General features: G+C 35.2%; 1 protein-coding gene across 4 annotated transcripts in view; it reads right to left on the reverse strand.

Annotated features, from left to right (window-relative positions):
• Positions 1-1,375: 1,375 nt before the first annotated feature.
• The window catches only part of Mkln1 (muskelin 1, intracellular mediator containing kelch motifs), a 316,551-nt gene continuing 296,448 nt past the window's right edge, over positions 1,376-21,478 (reverse strand). For 3 of the 4 annotated variants that reach the window (XM_005377548.2, XM_013510638.1, XM_005377547.2), the window contains 4 exons: positions 19,904-20,043; positions 13,870-13,972; positions 10,415-10,469; positions 1,376-1,731 (listed from right to left, as the gene is read on the reverse strand). In XM_005377548.2, the coding sequence (XP_005377605.1) occupies positions 1,610-1,731; positions 10,415-10,469; positions 13,870-13,972; positions 19,904-20,043 (420 nt within the window). In that variant the 3' untranslated portion in view covers positions 1,376-1,609. Of the gene's footprint in view, positions 1,732-10,414; positions 10,470-13,869; positions 13,973-15,377; positions 15,576-19,903; positions 20,044-21,478 lie in introns of those variants that run through there. The other variant, XR_259906.2, reaches the window with a different exon arrangement.

Here is a 21,478-nt window from a genome sequence, read left to right on the forward strand (position 1 = left end):
GCTTTGGGATGCTTAAAAAGCCAAGAACCCTACAACCTGAACCTAGAACTAGCCAAAATATATTCTGTTCATCCCCAAAAGCAAAATCATGTAATAAAGACAGTGTGAGGGCTGGGGACATAACTCAGTGGCACAAGTACTTGCCTGGCAAGCACAAGGTCCTGAGTCTGATTCCCAGTACCAAAAAAAAATGAGTGAAAAGACATCTCCAAGTCTCACTCCTATAATAACACTTTTTGAAAGTGCACATCAATTCTTTCTCTCTGGTGAGGCCTAATCTTACTACTTAGGGACATACTCAATCCCATTAAGTTAATTACTCTTAAAAGCTGACATATGGACATTACACTGAGTTTGCCATCAGCAAACCCATCAGGTGGATGTCATAAAGCATATACCTTTTCAGTACATGTCAACACTAGTCAGATATAGGCTTCTCATATTACATTCCACAGCATCACACTAGAGGATACATACCTACACAAAAATGGAACAATGGAAAAGTCCACCTATTGTAACTTTTTATTTAATAAAAAAAAATTGTACCTTTAGTTGTTTTTTTTTTCTTCACTATTTAAAAAAAAGGTTGGTTCCGGTGCTTAATGACGTGACTTTCAGTTGCAGATCCATAGATAATCACAAACCATTACTCTTCAACATATCTGTACTTACAAGTAGATACAAGTGGATGTACAGAAATAATGAACACACAGGTATGGACTCCTGTCACTGCCTATGTGCCTCCAAGTAAACTGCTAAAAAGAGATAGCACACAGGAGAAATGAGAGACCTGGTTCTAAATCACTCTACCAGAGGAATTTCTTTCAGAGTTGCTACAAAGATATCAACAAACATATTGATCACTATTGGATCTTTCCTAGTGGCCATTTTTAGAGTGGCTCTTCTTAGTTTCAGTTTCTGTGAGTGAAAGCCAGTGTAATACCTGCTATAAAATATAACGTGAAACATTATATACCAACCTTGGTCAATCTTGAGTTTCAATTTTTAGTTCTATGGCAATAGGTGCAAATTTGAGCCCTCTATCCTGTCTATTGTTTAATGTAATGTAAGACAAGTCAACCACATATATCACTTTAACATATACCAACTGTCCTACAGAACTACACACCTGTTTAAGAATGAAGAAGTAAAGTAGCGACACCACTTCTAAGCAGCTGTCGATGTAAGATAAAGTGAAAGGGAAGAAAGATGAAAAAAAGGCAAAACAACCTAGTAACAAACCCCCACATTTTTGTAGTACTGAGTCTGTTGGTAGTGCTGTTCTTCCAATTTAAAAGAAATGAAAAATTAGAAAAGGATAAACAGCTAATTTTTTTGTACTCATTAACTCTTAAAAATTAAAGTGAGAAAAATATATATTTAAGTGGAAAGAATACCAATTTCACTTTATTAGCCTAATTTAGGAATAAGATGAGAACAGAGTTGAGGTCAGGTACGAAGGAAAAGGGTTAAAACTTGTGATGGTAAAGATCCCTTCAACACTCTGGTGCAGTCCTCAATCACTGCAGCTTCACTTCATTCAACAGAGCTGTGATCCACACACTGAAAGTGCCTCCTGTTCTCTACTGTGTGGCCAGTGACTCTTCAGTTACAGTGTGATGAGGTCTACCAGGTTGCCTTTAGGAGGAGTCATGCTGTCAGGAAAGAAATTTACTAAGGTGTCAAAGAGCTGAGTTCTTTGAGCATAGGTGTGATCCACATCCGAGAAGCCTAGTAAAGAAGAGAGAACAAACAAATTCATCCACTGCGATCATTTAACATGTAACAGAAAAATTACTTTGGAATAGCAGCAATGCATAATGGAAAAAAATAAAACAAAATCAAGCTTCAAAACTAGACAGGCTACTAATGTGATCCCTATTCTACTAGCTGGCAGTGCTGTGGACTTAGGTAATATCAGCTTCGCTAGCTTTCAGCACTTTGTTTCTTTGCTGTAAATCTAGGATCATCCTGTTTACAAGAGTTGTGCGATTAAATGCAATTATATGTAAAGTACCTAGCAGAAAGACTGACACTTTAGTAACTAATATTAATTTCTTTTCCTTTCTTTTTTTTTTTTTCTTTTTGGTTTTTCTCCGGTACCGGGAACCGAACTCATGACCTTGCGCTTGCCAGGCAGGCGCTTTGCCGCTGAGCTAAATCCCCAGCCCCTCTTTTCCTTTCAAAGTTCTTCCTCTGTTAGTCCATTAAAGAAATTTCAGTCCTTTTTTCTGACCTTTTAATGCTTCTGATTCAACGAATATTCTGATAATAAAAATAAAATCAAAATGAAAAGGATTTTTAGAAAGTATCTTAAAATCATTAAGGCTTTGAGAAATAGAAGTAGTATCAGAGAACTGAATGTAGATGACTGAGAGAAGTAATATGTAGAACGGTACCTGGCACATTGTAAATACCATGTTACAGTACTATGTACCAGGCTCTCTACTGGGGATATATTATATAAGAATAAAGAATGAACTATGTTTATTCAGATGAATATTAGAAAGTGAGTGACATTATTAAAAGGTGGCACTGTTACTCTAAAGATACTCTTGCCTTAACCTCTAGTTCAAGTTTAATTTTCAAGTTCCTCCCAGCCAATGCAACATTTAGCAAGTTGCCTCCTTTCTATCATCTGGTACACTGATTTCAGGTGCTTCAGATTTCTTACATACAAATTAAGTATTTAAATGACAAAATATATGACTTTCCTGTTGTTGAAAGAGCTAGCTGAGACACTGCTGTGAGCCCTGCTGTGTGCCATCAGAAAAAGAACTAGAGCCATAAAGTGTTACAGATGACATGATGTATAAATGAAAATTGCTTCAAATCAGACTGATTTCCATTCAACTCAGAATACAGTTTTAGGTCCAGTCTGGTTTTTTTGTTTGTTTTTTTTTCTTCCGGTACCAGGAATCAAACTCACGACCTTGCGCTTGCCAGGCAGGCGCTGTGCTGCTGAGCTAAATCCCCAGCCCCAGTTCAATCTGTTTTAATCTGGTAAAGAACAGGAATAGAACATAACACTGCCAAGGATACCAGTTTCCTGGAAGAAAATAAACAATACCTCAAAAATGGTACATTCCTTTTTATTTTTAAATTTTTTATTATTACTGTCTTAAGTTTGAGGGGAAAATGTTTCTTCCTTTGAGCTAAGCTTTTATCAAAGCCTACTATCATATCACAGAAATGAATAGAAGGAAATATTCCAAAAAATTAGCAAAGCTTATCTCTGAATGGTGAGATTGTAATCTTTTTTTCTGTATTATGCTTTCTGAATTTTCCAAATTGCTTTATTTTCACTTTTTTCATCTGAAAACTTTCAAACCAACAGACAAGTTTCAAGAAGAGTACAGCAAACACTCGGATTATTTATTTATTTGTCTTTTTTGAGACAGGGTCTCCCTATGCAGTTCAGGCTGGCCTTGAGCGCACTTTGTAGCCCAGGCTGGTCTTGAACTCACAACGATCCTCCTGCCTCAGCCTCCCAAGTGCTGGGATTACAGGTATGCGCCACACACCCGGCTTATTCTTCATTTAGATTCAGCTGCTGTTGACATTCTGCAGATACATTCTTATGTGTTTTTAACCTACTCATAATAATTTTGTAAAACTACTTGAGAATAAATTTTACACACCTTCCCCCTAAATTCTTGAGCACATTTCAGCTAAGAACAAGAATAGCCACTTATACAACCACTATTTACTAAATTCAGAGAATTTAGCATTGATATCCCAATAAACTTGTCTATCATCATTTTCCCCACTAATTTAAAATCCAATCCAATTAAAGATTATGCATTCTAGATAGTGTGTTTCTTTGTGGCGGGGTACTGGGGATTGAACACAGGGCCCTGGGCATGCTAGACAAGCACTCTACCACTGAGCTATACTCCCAGCCCTATAAACAGTTTTCAAGTTTTTTTAGTCTGAAATAGTTCCTTAGCCTCTCTTTGTCTTTTATGACACAGATATTTTTGAAGAGTACAGAGAAGTTATGAGCAGAATGTTAAATTTGGGTTTTATGATTGGTTTTTCATGATCAGATGCTGTTTATGACATCTTAGCCAGAATACTGCAGAAGCAATTCTGGGTATTCTTCTCAGTGCATCATTTTGAAAGGTATGTGGTGATCTGTCTCAGTACCAGCGATGTTAACTTTGATCATGTGTTGGTGTATGACCAATTTTTCCAAAGTAAAGTTGTTCTTTTCTATTTTTTAATCAATTAACTGGATGAGGAGATCCAAGATTATATAAATATCTTGTTTCCCAATGATTACTAATCCAGTAACTGATGATTCTTGCTAAAACAATTATTATTTATATTATGGTGATATTCTACCTCTAAAATTCCCTCTACAGCTGCTGCTTGCATTTATTATAAAGAGCTTCTTTTCAGCTCTCCATTTGACTTATTTGTTTAGGTCAGTAAATACTCCTGAGTTCTTCTGTTGTTTAACGTTGTACTCATTATGATTATCATTCGAGACTCATATTGTTCCAGATTTGGCCTCTAGAGTTGGCCTCTGTATCTTTCTGAAGTAGCCCATCAATTTTGGCACATGCCCTTATTTTCTGATACAGGAAGATTTCCAAGATCATGCTTGCACAGCTCTGGAGTTGGGCATTTCTCCCAAAAGCCTCATTCCTTTTGGTGGTGAATTATATTTAGAAACCTAAGATCAACTATACTAATTACAAGGTGTCATCATTTGTAGGCCTATATACATACATACTTTTTTAAAAAAAAATTATGAATTCATGTTTTTATTACTAATTTCATTTTTTTAAAAAAAGGCTCACAGGATTTTTCCTCTTTTATCCCATTCCAATTTCCTTTCTTTCACTAGGAATACATTGACCCCCAGCAACATTGTAGTATTTACTCATTTGCTCAATTTAAAATACACTGAAAAAGAATCCTAGAAGTAAACTACTACCAACAAATACAAGATTTCTTTGCTTTTATGCTCTTTAGACTATACCTTTTTGACAATACAGAGTTTAAGTATTGTAATAAAAAGGTTTAGTTCTCTTTTTCCTATGAGGTGACAATGTGACTAACTTGATAAATAGGTGTGGTTTTTTAAAACATATTTAATGCTATGGTTTTTACTGTTTTATTATTTTGCACTGAATTTGTAAAAATGTAGGGCACAATATATTTTTAAGAGAAGATAGTGATTCTATAACATTCTAATGAAGTAATACCATTTTCATGAGATCAAATGACTTAAAAGAGAGGGAAACATTCCTACCACATGCAAGGCACTTCATGTAGAAGGCATGATCGAAAAATACAGTGAATGTTTGGAAAAAACATTACAGTAAAAGATGTATTACCATTACACCTCCTCAAAATATTCCCCCTTGCTTCAAATACACAGCATCATTTTTTGCCGCATTCTGAAACAGTGCTAGAAGTCCTCTCTCATGAGTGTCTTAAATTGCTTTAAGGAGGTTGAATCAACTAAAAATATTTACCTTTTACGGTCATTTTGGCTTTGGGGAAGAGCTGGAAGTTAGCTGCGTGGTTTCAGATCCACTGAATAAGGTAAGTGGCAACACACCGTAACACATTCACAAGCCTGTCTTTCTGTTGATGGCATTTGGTAGGAGCAATCACCATAGTTTTTTTTATCATGCCTCATAAAAATACTCATGAAACAAGACTTACAGAACTGCTTCAGAGAGTGGCAAGAACAATGGGCTGAGTGTGTTTGCAGTGAGAGGAAGTATTTTGAGGGAGATTAATAGGAATGTGTTTTAAAAACTTTAAACACATACTGTATTTTTTATGAACCCCTGTATGACCATACTATACTGCCACAAAAATAATAAGGCACATAAAATCCATTTTCACGTAAGTCAGAGTGAGTACTTCCATCAGGTCTCTCAATGGCTGAGGGAAGAGACAGAATGTGAACCCATGTCCATGTCCAGAGCCCATCTATTTTTATTTTTATTTTTATTTTTTTTTATTATTATTATTTTTTTTGTTTGTTTTTTTTCTCCAGTACCGGGAACCGAACTCACGACCTTGCGCTTGCCAGGCAGGCGCTTTTGCCGCTGAGCTAAATCCCCAGCTCCCTATTTTTATTTATTGAGTGCTCAAATTATACAGCAATGTGCTATCCAATTTAACCCTCAGAAGTACATTTTATTTTTACTTACTATTTACCAAGAAGGAAACTGAAACTTATTAGATGAATGGTTAAGTTATGGTAGGCCTCTACTTTGGGTTAATATGTAGTATCACTTGTTAATACAAATGACCTCGTATATTTCACAGAAACAGTTTCAAGCCATATCATCCAAGGTTAAACTATGTGATGAACTGTGCTTTCTTGTCTCAGCTCTCATACTAAACTGTACTTTCACATTCTTTTAGTGCCACATTTTCCACACTTTTGTGTTTTGGTGATTTTATTATTTAAAATGGCCAAGTGTCTAGTGCTTCTAAGTGTAAGAAGGCCATGATGTACTTTACAGAAAATTTTCATATATTCACATGATAAGCTTCATTCAGGTATGAGTTACAGCACTGTTGACCATGAACTGTTAATGAAATAGTAATATATATTAAATAAGGAATCTTTAAACAGAAGTACATGTAAGTGAAGGTTTTACATTGATCAGCTGAAAAAATATTTTGCCTGGAGGCTCACAGAAACCTCTTTTATTTCTCATAGGAGCACTAATGTTGTGATCATTAATTCAAAGTTCCCCATGAGTTTCTCTCTCCCCCTCCCCTTCCCTCTCCCCCCTCTCTCCCCTTCCCCTTCCTCTCTCCCTCTCTCTCCTGTCTTTCTCTGTTTCTTGTCTCTCTCGGCAGGGTCTCACTATGTAATCCAGGCTGGCCTTAAACTTCCTTATATAGCCCAGGATGGCTTTGGACTAACAGTGATCCTCCTGGCTCAGCCTCCTGAGTGCTGGGATCACAAGCATGTGCCACCATGCCCGGCCTTCGTCATGACTTTATAAATGTAATTATTTTGAATAATTACAAATTATTACAGCTCTGTTCCTGGGCAAGGTACTTTAGCCTCTTTGCATTCCAGTTTCCGTACACAAAAAGGCATCACCTAGTAGTGAGTGTTAAATGAGGTATGGCATGAAAAATGCTTAGAATAACATCTGGCCCCATAAAAACTAGTATTAGTTAGCTATTACTATATATCACTAATATTTTGACTGAAAACAATACTCTAAGAAACAAGCAATGTATTAGGAATATATTTTAAACACAGAGATCAGCTGGCTTTTCCTATCTATGGTAAAGGAGGAATAGTGTAATTTTCCACTTTTTCCCTGACATGAATTTTTTTTAAAATCAATACTTCCTATTTCTAATACTAACCTTATCATTTATATGAAGAGCCACTGTAAACATGTGAGCTACACATAGGCAGTAAAGACAGTATTTTGCTAAGATCTTAAGTTTGAAGGATACAGCAAATGTATAAAGTTAAAAGGGCATATAGTAAATGTTGTGAACTTCTTAAGACTTCTATTTACAAATATCAACGGAGTACCAAAAACACTGTACTTTAGGCATAAAATGTTTCAAAAATTTGTCTGATTTCATATTTCCACATCATATTTGGACTGTAACCTTCTAAAGAAAGGTGTGAGGACTGAACAAGAAAGATGTGAAGACTGAACATGCTCCAGAGACCAGATTTTCGTAGTATTATACACCACGCCTCAATACTGTGCAGAAAATGGAGCTCTTAAAATTAGCAAACTGACTCACTTCAATCTCAAAGGTGCCTATAACCACAAGAAACTAAAATAAAGATCCATGGAGGTTATTTATCTCTAAAGTCACTCATTTTTCCAATAATGCCACCGGCCTATAAATTACTTCCCATCTTTCTGATTCTCTTAAATATTACAGATAACATCAAATAACCCATTTTACTTCAATTCTAATTGCTGTAAAGAGTGAGCCTTACAGAAAATAAATGAGAGCAAAAACTCGGAACTCTAAGTAGATAGGAAACTATGAAAAGTATGTCTTTTTTTAAATATCAAATCTCTCATTATTAAAATTAGCATACAATTTGAATTTGCTCCTGACCCAAATTTACTTTACTAAAAGCAGATGATGATGATGATAACACCCCAAATGAAGCATCTACTAAATATTTTATTGTGCTAAGTGGTTTCCATAAGTATTTCATTTCTTTCAATAATTTAGGTAAGTACTCTTACTCCCTCTATTTTATAGATGAAGAAACTGATGATTAGCCAATGTTAAGTGACTTGTTCATGGGTTTCTCCTTTCTTCTTTTTTTTTCATGGTGCTAGAGATTAAACACAGGCCTTTATGCATGCTAGGTAAGCACTCTATAACTGAGTTTTACCTCCAGTCCCAAGTTACTTTTAAAATTAGCCAGCAGCAGAGTTGGTACCTTTCTCTTGACTCTCACTCAAATACTATGCTGTAATTTAACTTCTTAACTACTAAACTATACTGTCTCCCTTCAGAGAATCTCATGGGAATTTTCCTTTTTGTATTTTTTTCTGTTGTAGTTGTATTGTTCTTTGTACATCTGAGGTTTGTTTAGAATCCAAGTAAAACAAGTTGTTCCTGGCAAAATATGTTAGCTGGCAAGGAAGAGGGCAGATACAGAAGAAAGTAATTAAAATGAAGGTAAAATATTTGCTGATATCACCCTAACCTCTTTAAAATACTGCCAAGAAATTCTTTTCCTAAGGGCTAAAAGTTAACCAGAGATAATTTAGTACTGCTTACCAATAAATAAAAATAATGGTTCTGGGCTGGAGTATGCATAAGAAAACACACATTCAAACTATCTATGTGCCAAGGTTCCCAATTCATGTATTTCTACATCTCTCCTACAAATGATAAAAATCAGAAGGGCATGTCAGCTTTCTAAAATAATGCTTATATCTAGATTCTCTGTCATCATAGAGTTGTAATTTCTAGTACCCTGAAGGCTTTTTTTTTTTAAAGTCCTCAAGTATATGGAATCCTGGTACACCATTACCTAAATTTTTAGGTGAACCTACTGAAGTCATATTTTACAGTATTCTGCTCATTCTAGTCTTGTGGAATGTTACATATTCTGGAGTTAGAACGTAGGATTGAGATTGCTTTCATCTGTAGAGACAGCTCAATTACTTTCCATGGAAAAAGAGAGGGCAAAACTCCAAGAAACACTTCTATTCGTTCCCTTCTCAGTTAAAACACCAGAATTTAAATATGTAAATAAAATATAAAAATTTATATATATTTCTCCTTTTCTCTGAGGATCAGTTAACCTTTAAGAGCCAAAAGGACAAACAATGAAGAAACTAAACTGGCATCCTAAAGTGTATATTCCAAATAGAAAGAGTACTTATATTACATATACGGATCAGAATATGTCAATGCTATCACTCAACTTTATGGCAAGTAATAAAAGCATTGGCATCAATGGTATTACTGTGCATTCATTGTATAACTACACTTTATAGTAACATGTAGAGAGCGGGAAATTCTCATATTTCAAAAGACTACTAAGTTGCTGAAAAGCTGAAGCTATCAATAAGTTATCCTAACAAAAATATCTTTGAAAATTCACCTGAGTAAAGCTTTGGGCCCTGGAATTGCTACAGACTCTTTACTACAGTGTAGCTTACTTTAATAGCTCATTAATACTAATTGAGAATACTTTTTTTTTAATGAGAGTACTTCTTAATAAAGACTGATGCCCATATCTGAGTTGATGAAGGAAAACTTAAGTTTCAATTGGAACATATCTTGAACAATTAACATACCAACAAACGAAATTTTTCCTTTTTCTCTTTTTTTTTGAGACGAGATCTTACTATGTAGTTTAGGCTGGACTCACTATGAAGCCCAGGCTGGCCTCAAACTCACAGCAATCCTCCTGCCTCAGCTTCCTGAGTGCTGGGATTACAGGCATGTGCCACCACACCTAGCTCTAAATTTTTTCGTTTTTAAGAGTTTTCACTGCTCCCAAAATAACTGATTTCACTGCTTTGCTCACTGCCATTCTCTTCAGACCACACAATTTCACAAAAAGTAAACCAAGAAAAACCATTTAATCAACAAGTATAATCTCACAATATATTAGTAATATAAACTGAATTCCAAAGCAATGCTAAGCAAATTAATTTGTTTTGACCATGCCCCTATTGCCATCTGTTTACAAAATAATGCAACAACTGGTATAATAGGAATCCCAAATTGGGTCACAAACTGTTAAATGATGCTTAGAGACTCAGCTTTTAGAAATCTGTCACAAATGTTTCATGTTGAACCTACCCCACTTGTTTAGATGAACACTGCCCCTGAAGTTTCATTTAAAAGAAACTAAAACCAACCTTTCAAATGCTAGGGTGTCTGACTGGACAGATTATACTGGCATACTTACCTAAAGCTGTAAAATCTGAACCAGATTTGAATAGGGCAGAAGCTAGGAGCTGGAACTGTAAAGAAAAACAAACAAATTAGCTGGCTAGCATGTTTAAGAAAAGCACTTTCTGCAACTTTGACCATTTACAGTACTAGCCTCTGTATGTTGTTCCACATATGTTGCATAGACTCATTTAACCATATACTAATTAGAAGAGCACATTTAGATTAAGAATATGCTGGCTTTTTTATTGGAGTGCTATTATTGTTTTCAAAAATACATGACCAAGTCCTGAAATTATTCTTCAAAGTTTACTAAAGTATGTATGAATTAAGGAACAACAGGTTTACTGCAATGAAAATATAATCACTCACTTTGTAATCTATCAATCTATCTGTATGGATAGACTGGTACCTCAGACATAGTTACTGCATTTTTAGTACAGTGCATTCATTACTCCAAAAAAGAAAAAAAAGCATGCCCCTGTAAAATACCTGATGTTTCTGCTGTGTAAATCTTCAACTGTGTGAAAACAGCACACATTGGCAATTCCCAAATTACAAAATAAATGAGAACCCACAGTCATGGATAATTATATTTTTACCATTGAAAGTGCCCCTTTCCTTTGAGATAGGTTCTTGCTATGCAGCCCAGGCTGGCCTTAAACGTGCAATCTCCTGCTTTAGCCTCCCTAATGCTGGGATTAAGGGCACACACCACCACATGCGGTTTCAAAGAATGCACCCCCTCTTTTTTGAGACTAGGTCTTGCTGTATGATTCAGGCTGTCCCTGAACTCCCTACATAGCCCAGGCTGGCCTCAAACTTGCAGCAATCCTCCTGCCTCAGCCTCCCAAGTGCTGGGATTACAGGTATGTGCCATCAAAGGCCCTTTTTAATGGAAAGAATATTTCAAATATTGATTAGATTCTCAGGCTATCAGGTTTAAATAACTGAACAAAGACAAAACAGTGTAAGACAAAATTATTGCAACACTGGCAATTTGACAAATTAATAAGAAATTTAGGATAACTGTATTTATCCTGAATGAGGAAGCTGAAAAAAAGAAAAGTTAAAGAGTAAGAATGGTTTTTAAATGAAACATCAGGGGAAATATCTATCCAAACAAGTGGAGCAAATTCATCTCTCTCTCTGCAACTTCTAAAATTTCAAGTGTTAATCACACTATTATTAGTAAACCTGATTAATGTATTTTTGAAGGTCAGAAATGGTACAAATATCCTGGAGCTATCTACCTAATTAAAAGTTGGGAACAAGAAGGATAAAAGAGCTAGAAAAATATGATGCTGTTCATATATTCTAGGCTTCAATCTTCTGTTAGATGTATTTATTGCACATACTGTTAGTCTGTGGCTTACTTAATTTTCTTAATAACATCGTTTAGTGAATAAAAACTTTAATTTTGTTCAAGACCAATTTATCAAGCTATTTGTGAGAGTAGGTGGGGACTCCACAGATTGAGATGCCTGTGAAACAATCAACTTGAGATGCTGAGGTAGCAGTTGACTATGTGAATCCAGAGTTTGGATCCAGGTCTGTAATATCATTTGGTATTGTTGTTGTAAAGCCAAAGAAAAGCAATAGCTAAGGGGGAAACAGGTGTAAGGGATAGAACTGTGTATCATCAGCACCAATTTTATGAGTGAAAGGCAAAACAGACTGCAGTTCAGATGTGCTAGATGAACAAAGACGGCTTGGAAAAGGAAGACATAACAAAATAAATCTCAGAAGTTGGTAGAAAATAACAGGTATGGAGGCATATGCCTATAATCTCAGCATTCTAAGAGGCTGAGGCAGGAGGATTACAAGTTCAAGCCCAGGCTGGGCAACTCAGCAAGGGTTAACAAGACCCTGTTTCAAAAAAAAATAAAAATAAAAATAAAAAAAAGTCTGAGGATGTAGTTCAGTGCTAGGACCCTGGGTTCAATCCCCACCACCACCAAAAACAGGGTTGGGGGAAAGAGAGGCTACTGTAAAATCATGAAAATCATTGTGGGCATAGTCACACACTAGATGAGCAAATATGCCCTTAAGAATATGACATCTTTAGAAATAGCTGCTTCGAGCCCTGTAACAAGAAACTGGAAAGTCCTAATCAGCTACTGATCTGCAAAATTTAAGAACTAATGATGAATAAAGTACGGAGCCTATAGTCAAGCTATCCTGCTATAACATTCATACAATTAAGCACTTTTTTTTTCTTTTTCTTTTTGGTACTGGGATTCAAACTCATGACCTCACGCTTGCTAGGCAGGCACTTGCGCTGCAGAGCTACAAGATTTTTTTTTTGGTACCAGGAATCAAACTCATGACCTCAGGCTTGCCAGGCAAGCGCTTATGCCAGAGAGCTACATTCCTGGCCCCTCATATAATTAAGCATTAAGGCAACAAGGATTCTATTCCCACCAACCTCTCTCCCTACAAAAAGAGGGAGTATTTTCTTTTCTCTCTTTAAAGAACTTGAGTATCGCCAGGCGTGGTAGTGCACGCCTGTAATCCCAGCACTCGGGGGGTTGAGGCAGGATAGCCTCAAATATGAGGCCAGTGAGACCCTGTCTCAAAAAGACCAAAAAAAAAAGAAAAAAAGAACTTGAGTATCAACAGAAAAGTTTTTTTTGTACAGGTAATCAAACTCAGGACCTTGTGCTTCCCAGGCAGGCAGGTGCTTTTGCTACTGAGATATATCCCCAACCCTCCTTTTTTTTTTTTTTTTTTTTTTAAAGTATTGCAAATTGAACCCAGAGCATTCACAATAACAACCCCATCCTTTTTTTCTTTTTTCAGTTTGAGACAGGGTCATCACAGCCTGGGCTTAAACTTGTAAAACGCCTGTCTCAACCTCCTAGAGTCCAAAGATTATGGACTGAGCTACAGCACCAAATGCTAGCAGGTTTTATATTTGTGTGTATATGTGAAAGACAGAGAGAGAAAGACACATACACACGGTTTCAGATTCACAGTGTAGGCCACACTAGCTTCAAACTTACTATGTAATCCAGGATGGCCTCACACTTGTGATCCTTCTGCCTCAGTGACCTCAGGGCTGGGATTACATGCATACTCCAATAGTTTTATTTTTGATACAGGGTCTCACTGTATAGGCCTGGCTAGACTCAAACTCATGAAGTAATCCAGGCTGGCCTCAAACTCAACATAAAAGTTTATATCGAACTATTACATAATTCAAGAAATTAAAAAAGCAAAAGCAAAAATTACTATTTTCTTCCTGAAGTACAAAACTACTACCTGAGTAAAACTTTATATGAGAATTCTTTTCCAAATGGATTGAGAATCTTCTGTGTAACTTGCATATTCTATTATCACTTGAAAACATGTCTTTTTATTTTACCTGCTGTGCCATTTTTAAGATTACTGTCATTATATTTTCTTTTAAAAGTTCAAGTTTTTAAGAAAAATACTCAATTTCTGAAGTTTATCACCACCTTTCTTTACCTCCTTTGTCTCTTCTGGGTCTGAATGATCCACAGTTATATAAAGATCATTTTGCAAATATTTTAGAGCACTAAGAGGATCTATTTGGGCCTTTTCTTCAAACCTAGAAAATATAAACAAGAATAATAATTATTTTGACTTACAAGATACCATTACAAATGTCATTAAGATCCAGAGCAAATTAATACACCTCAGTTCACGAACACATTTATCCTCAAAAATAACTCTATGATGATACAGTTTTACCATTTTTAAAAATAAAAAACATAAGACCTAAAAAATGAGTTTGACCAAGGTAAGACCTAGTAATTAACAGAAGCAGAATCAAATTCAGTTGTATCTGTTCTAAAGCTGAAAAGGAAAAGAGCTCTCTTAAAGGGGGAGGGTCCCCTCTATTCAGATCTACTTAAGTAACAATGTACTTTGGTTATAGTATAATCATACATGGATTTATTTAAATAAATTATCATGGTTTTCAAAATATACAAAGAAAAGACAATTCATTGAATTTTTCTTTGGGTAAGGAAAATGGTGAAGACTCTTATGGCATTCAGGCTAAGGACAACCTCCATGGTAAGGTATCTGTACCTTATGCAAGTCGAAGACTAGCAGAATATTACAGTTCTCTTGTACCTTTGTTTACTTCCCCGGTACACAACATACTGCTCTCCCTCTAAGTTTGTATTTTTACTAAATAGAATAATTACTTTCCATAACAACAACAACAACAACAACAACAACAACAACAACAAAGGGAGGCCGGCCAGAAACATAGGGCAAGCTGTTGTATGAGTGTCTAATCAGCATGACATCTGCAAAAATTTGCTGGAGTTCACAAACTCTGCATCAGGTGACAAACATAATCATAGCCATCTTCCCTACAAAAAATCCACAAAAACAGCCATCTTCCCCCAAATTATAAAACAAATTAAGTACATAAGCCAAGGTACCACTGTATATGAAATGAGTTATTCTGGAGATCTAAGACATGTTTGGGAATCCAGAGTAAGAATATCACCAGGTAGAAAGGGGAGATGTGAAGTTCTTGGCAGTAATAGCAATGCCAGGTGGCCAAAAACAATTGCAGCACTAAAGAACAGGTATTTGTTGTTAGCCTTTCCTTAAAAATGTAATTGAGAATTATGGCAACTGCATAACAGTGACTATGCCAAATATTTTACATGTCAGAAGTGCAAAACAGTTCAGCGTGTTTCATCAAAAACAAGGGGCCAGCTATAAAATAAAAATACTTGCTTAGATTTGTAGAATATATTTTTCTAAGAAATATATATGCTTAACTGAAATGAGTACTTTTTAAAGGTATCATTAACACTGATTTGATATTTTTAATGAGACTATTTCTATGTCTCAGTGAAAACATCATGAGAGAAACACCTGCAGTAACCACTTATCCAGCGTTTGTAATGTGTGAGATACTGTATCAGGTATTTTATACACAAATTTTCCAAGAAATTTTGTGCAACCTTTAGAGCTATCCAACATCTTACTGTGTTTTCTGTCTCTTTTGTGGAGTATCTCTTCCTCTGCATGCCTCTCAAAAGGTGATGACCCTCCAACAATGCCCACAGACATTTACTCTTCTCACTTTCCCTGAGCAGCTCTTTCTCCCTGTTGCCGGCTCAAGGATGTAATGTCAGGCAAATCCTTTTCTCCAAATGCTCACAGACAATCTCCACATCAACTAGCTGGTATATACGAAAAAAAAAAAAGAACTAAAACTATAAGGTTCTTTAAATTTGCTTAACATTTAAACAAACCCTTTTAAAAATAAAGTTAACATTAAGTAAAATACTAAGGTCAGAATGTTAGCAACATTAGTTGGAGGTACTATTGGATTCTGGTTTAAATCTTGTAAAAGTTTATCCCTTGCCATCTAGACAGTAAAAATTCACTTTTTTCTCTTCTACATCCTGTAGCAAACAGACACTAATTATTAACAATAATGCTTCACACAGGCTTTTACATTACTTTATCTCAAGCACGACTTGTGAAGCTGAGAAATGGTAACTAAACATTATATGTAAAGGAACACAAAGCTAATTTATACATACACAGAGATTTTTAGGTATTTACCTTCTATATAAAATATGTAACGTGCTAAACATATAAAAATAAATACACACACATAATATGTACATATATAAACAGACAGACGTGGTAGTTAAATGGAGGGATGTAGTAGTGTTGTAATATCTGGGATAAAATCCTGGCTTTGAATTAGTACTCCAAAAAATTCTCAAGGATATCCTACAAAAAGGCAATAAAAGTAACAGTGACAAAATGAAAGCCTAACAAAATGAATATTCCAGGTAAGGTGAGCAGTTAAGCAGAAGGGAAAGAAAGGGAATCAGAAACAGGAAAATAATGCAATGACAGGATAAGTCAATACCTTTAGGTAATAACTCTGAATGTGAATGGTCTCAATTCTTCAATTGTAAGACAGACTGGAAGAATGGATCAAAAACCAAAATCCAATTTTATGCTGTATATAAGAAACACATTTAATTCAAAAAGAAATTCATAGACTAAAACTCAGAAGAATGGAAAATAATATTCCATGCAACAGGAACACAAAAGAAAGCAGGAGTAGCTATTCTATTTTCAGATGAAGTTGATTTCAAGCCAAAACTCATCAGAAGGCAAAGAAAGTCATTATAAATTGGTTAAGGGAACCATTCAACAGCAGTAACAATTATTAACATAAATGCACTGAACAACAGCACATTCACCTTCATAAAACAAGTACTACTATACATAAAAGATCAGACAAACATCAATGCAATTATAGTGGGGAATCTCAATACTGCACTGTCACAAACAGATCAACTAGCCAAAAAAAAAAAAAAAAAAAAAATCAAATATCAGTACTGAAGAAAAGCTTCAAATAAATGGGCTTAATAGATATCTAAGCATTCCACTCAATAATAGCAGAATATATATTTTCTTAGTAGCACATGGAACTTTCTCCAAAATAGACCACATACTAGCCAATGAAGCATGCTTAAGTCAATGCAAAATAAATAAAGTTATAGCATGCATATTTTATCAGATCATAGCACAATGAAACTAGATATAATGAAAAAAGAAAACAGAAATTGTGCAAACACATGGAAATTAAACAATACACTATTGAATAATCATGACTTGAAGAATGAAGGAAGAAATAAGACAGTTCCTAGAACTAAAAATAATGCTGATATAACACACTAGAATTTATGGGACATAATGAAAGCAGTCCTAAGAGGGAAGTTTATAGCTCTGAATGCCTACATCACAAAAACAGAGCAAGTTCAAATAATAACATAACAATGCACCTCAGACTCCTGGACTATCAAGAACAATCCAAATCCAAAATCAGTATGAGGAAAGAAATTATAAAAACCAAAGCAGAAATCAGTAAAACTGAAAAGAAAAAAAAAATACGAAGAACCAATGAATCAAAGAGCTGCTTCTTCAAGACAATAAACAAAAGAGACAAAAGTGTCTATTCCCCTCCTCCAAAAAAGGTGAAATTATAATGGACACTGCCATAATCCAGAAGATTATTAGCAACTACTTTGCAAATCTATATGCCAATAAGTTGGAGAATTCAGAAGAAACAGATTCTTAGATACATACGAATTTCCAAAACTAAACCAAGAAGATGTAAAATCCCTGAATAATCCAACAACAGGCAATGAAATTAAAGCAGTAATAACCTACCAACAAAGAAAAGCCCAGGTCTGGATGGATTCACTGCTAAATTTGACAAGAACTTCAGGGAAGATTTAACACCAATACTTCTCAAGATGTTTAATGAAACTGAAAAGGAAGCAATACTCCCAAAGTCATTCCTGGAACCTACCATTACCACGAAAGGCCACTCTCTTTAATGAATATTAATTAATTTAATGGATATTTGTAGATGACAAAATCCTCTACATAGAAGACCCAAATTATTCCACTAAAACACTCCTAAAATTAATAATCAAATTCAATAATGTAGCAGGATTCACAATACACAAAAATCAATACTGTTCCATAATCCAATAATGCACTCACTGAGAAAGAAATTAGGAAAAAAAATACCACTCACAATAGCAATAAGAAAAATTAAATACTTAGCAATTAACCTAACCAAGGAAGTAAAAGATGTCTACAGCAAAAATTACAGTACTTTGAAACTAAAGAAAATGGATAGATATCTCCTATTCCAGGATATACAGAAATAAACAATATAGTCAAAATGACCATATTTCCAAAACTGATCTACAGATTTAATATAATCCCAATCAAAATACCAAGAGCAGTCTTCATAGAACTGGAGAAAACAATTCTAAAACACACATGAAACCAGAACAAACCCAGAGTAGGGAAAGCAATCCTGGATAACAACAGCAGAGTGGGAGGCATCACAATCCTGGACTGAAGTTCTATTATAAAGCTACAGTGACAAACTGAAGTGAACCGAAGCAAACCGAACCACAGCATGCCACTGGCACAAGAACAGATATGTGGATCAATAGAACAGTACAGAGGATGCAGAAACAACACCAAGCACATTCAGCTTTATCTTTGGCAAAGACACCAAAAATATACACTGGAGAAAAGGTAGCCTCTTTAATAAATGGTGCTGGGAAAACTGATTATCTGCATGCAGATACTGAACCTAGACCCATAACTCACTATGTGCTAGACTAAAATGAAAATGAGTCAAAGATCTAAATAACAAAACAGAAACAATCTGCAGTAAGATAAAATAGGTAAAACTCTTGAAGTCATAGGCATAGGCAAGGACTTTGTGAGCAGAACCCTAGTTGCACAGAAAACAGTACCAAGAATCAACAGATGAGTGTGTAAAATTAAAAAGCTTCTGCACAGCAAAGAAAACAACAGTGTGAAGAAACACCCTACAAAATGGGAAAAAATTTCTGCCAGCTACTCCTCAGAAGACTAATATCTGTAATATACAAAGAATTCAAAAGAATTGGACCACTCCAAAATAAAAGACCCAAGCAAAAAACTGGCAAGTGAAACAGACACTTCTCAAAAGAAGTGCAAATAGCTAATACATACAAGAAGAAATGTTCAACATCACTGGCCATTAGAGAAATGCAAATTAAAATAACACTCTATCTTACCCCAGAAAGAATGGCCATCATCAAGAAATCAACAAATCCTGATAAGGATGCAGGAAAAAAGGAATCCTTCAAAACTGTTGGTGGGAATATAAACTAGTATTGTGTCACCACTATGGAAATAGCATGGAGACTCCTCAAAAAACTGAAGCAAGAAACTCCATTAACCAAGCTATTCACAAGGCTAAAGAGCAAACATGACCAAAGACCATGACCATTATATGGGTAAACAAGGTAATTATATAAAACTGAAACCATATTTAAAATTGACTGTGACACATCAAATTGCTTGTAATCCCAGCACTTGGGAGGCTGAGGTAGGAGGCCTCAGGCAGGAGGGCTACACAGTAAGACCCTATCTCAAAAACAAAACAAAAAAATTATTTAGCCAATTACAATACTACATTCATCATTATAAGAATAATGAACAGGTTGAGAATTTAGTATGTCAATAATCTAGAGTCTCACTCTGTAGTTCAGGCTAACCTTGAACTCATGATTATCCTCTTGCCCTAGCTTCCTAAATGCTGAGATTACAGGTGTACACTACTATGCTTGGCTAAACTGACCTAATTTGTAATTTTAGGAACTGAATTCCTTCAAGGTAGCAACATGACCTTTACAGCAAAGCTCTCTGTACTATTTTAATGTGCACAAAATTTCAATTTCTCTGTATTTAAAATATTTTAATGCCAATGCCTTTACTTTGTATCTTCCTTTGAAAGAGGAAAGCAAAAAAATAAGTAACAAAATGGCTACAAAATACATGATTTTCACAACATTTACATTTATCTTTTTATTAAAGTTGCAAAGAGTAAGTCTTATTTCCAAAGCTAGGTAACACCAACAACAGCTGATAATGTTAACTATAAGTTTTTAGCGAGTTATTCTGATACCTGTGTTTTCTTATGAGGTACTTGCAGTGCCTCAGCAAATAATCTTTCGAAGGTCGACACAGCTTCAGTGACCAGAAGTCATCAAGTCTCATCTTTGGAGAACAAGATTTTCCTGGGTTCCCACCAAATAAGTAATGAACCTATAATAAACACAACAAACCAGGTTTTTAGAACCTCATACATTCTCAAGGAAATATAGAAGCCATAGTAAAATTTGTTTTGATGGTAGTGCATAGCAGGTAACTTCTGTAGCCACATGCACATAAAAAGATTAAAAATTAGTACATTTTTTGCCAAAAGCTTCTATTGATTTTTCTCATGTTTCCACACCCAGCTGTTTCCATTCTACTTTAAAATACTGTGGCTACTTTCCTAAACTACCTTTTACACAAAAATGGCTTGTACTACCATAATTACAACAATAGGAAAAAGCTAATCCAACATACAGTTTCCAGAGGATAACAAATAATAAGTTAAGTGTTCAACAGAACAGCAAATGGCATCTTTTAAAAGCACTCTTGACACACAGCCAGGCGTGGTGACCACCCATGCCTATAATCCCAGCTACTCAAGAAGGTAGGAAGGTGATGAATGAAGACCACAAGATTGAGATCAGCATGGGCCATTTAGAGAGAACTTGCCTGAAAATAAAAAAGGGGAGGGGAGAAGAAAAGGGAGTGAGTGGCAGGGGAGGGGAAGCAGGAAAATAAAGAGAAACTAACATAATTCTGACATACATGTTGAACAGAGTAAACGAAGGAAAAGAGTACAAGAAAAACTTTTTAAATTTTATCATCTTATTCTGCTTTAAGCTAAATGTCAAATATTAAATGGCACATATAATTTGTGAAATAACCTTAAAAATATTATTCCATTATTAATTACCAAAAATGTAAGAACATAGTAAGATTTCATTATTAGACTTTTAATGTTATTCCATACCTATACCAAGCTTTCAAGCATTTCCTGAAATTCTGTAAACATTCATATTCAATAGTATTATACAGTAGAGATATTATTTCTGTGCTATAGATGAAAATTTATTTAAAGACTTCAATTGGGAGAACAGGCTTTTTTCATTGCCATGGTACCCTGGAGCTCCACAGCTATACAGCACACTTTAAACAATCATCTACACAGCCTAAACAGAATCAGGATATGTCAGTAAATTTCTATATAATCTGAATCCAAGCACTTAACTACATAAGTTTAATGGAGAAACAGTTAAAGAAATCACTCTGAACGCCTGATGACACTCAAACTTTCAAATGCAATACCATTTTCACAAGGATATTCAAAGAGAAATCACTCGTACAAAGGAAAATACAGATAGGATAACTTGAGAAATTATATACCAGGAAGTTACATACTTGTTCCTTTTTCATATCATAGGTCAAAGTATTCAAATGCTAAAAACTGTGCATTTTTGCTTGTTTTGGTGGTGGTACTGGGCCTCATACATGCTAGGCTGAGCTGAGCTATATCCTTGGCCCCTCATTCCTGACTTTAAAGGAAATGCTTTATTTTTCTTCATCCAGTAGGATTCTAGCTGGAGATTTGTAATATACTGCTTTT

The sequence above is a fragment of the Chinchilla lanigera genome, unplaced genomic scaffold (genome assembly GCF_000276665.1).
Source record: "Chinchilla lanigera isolate Chin_1 unplaced genomic scaffold, ChiLan1.0 scaffold00009, whole genome shotgun sequence".
Classification (NCBI taxonomy): domain Eukaryota; kingdom Metazoa; phylum Chordata; class Mammalia; order Rodentia; family Chinchillidae; genus Chinchilla; species Chinchilla lanigera.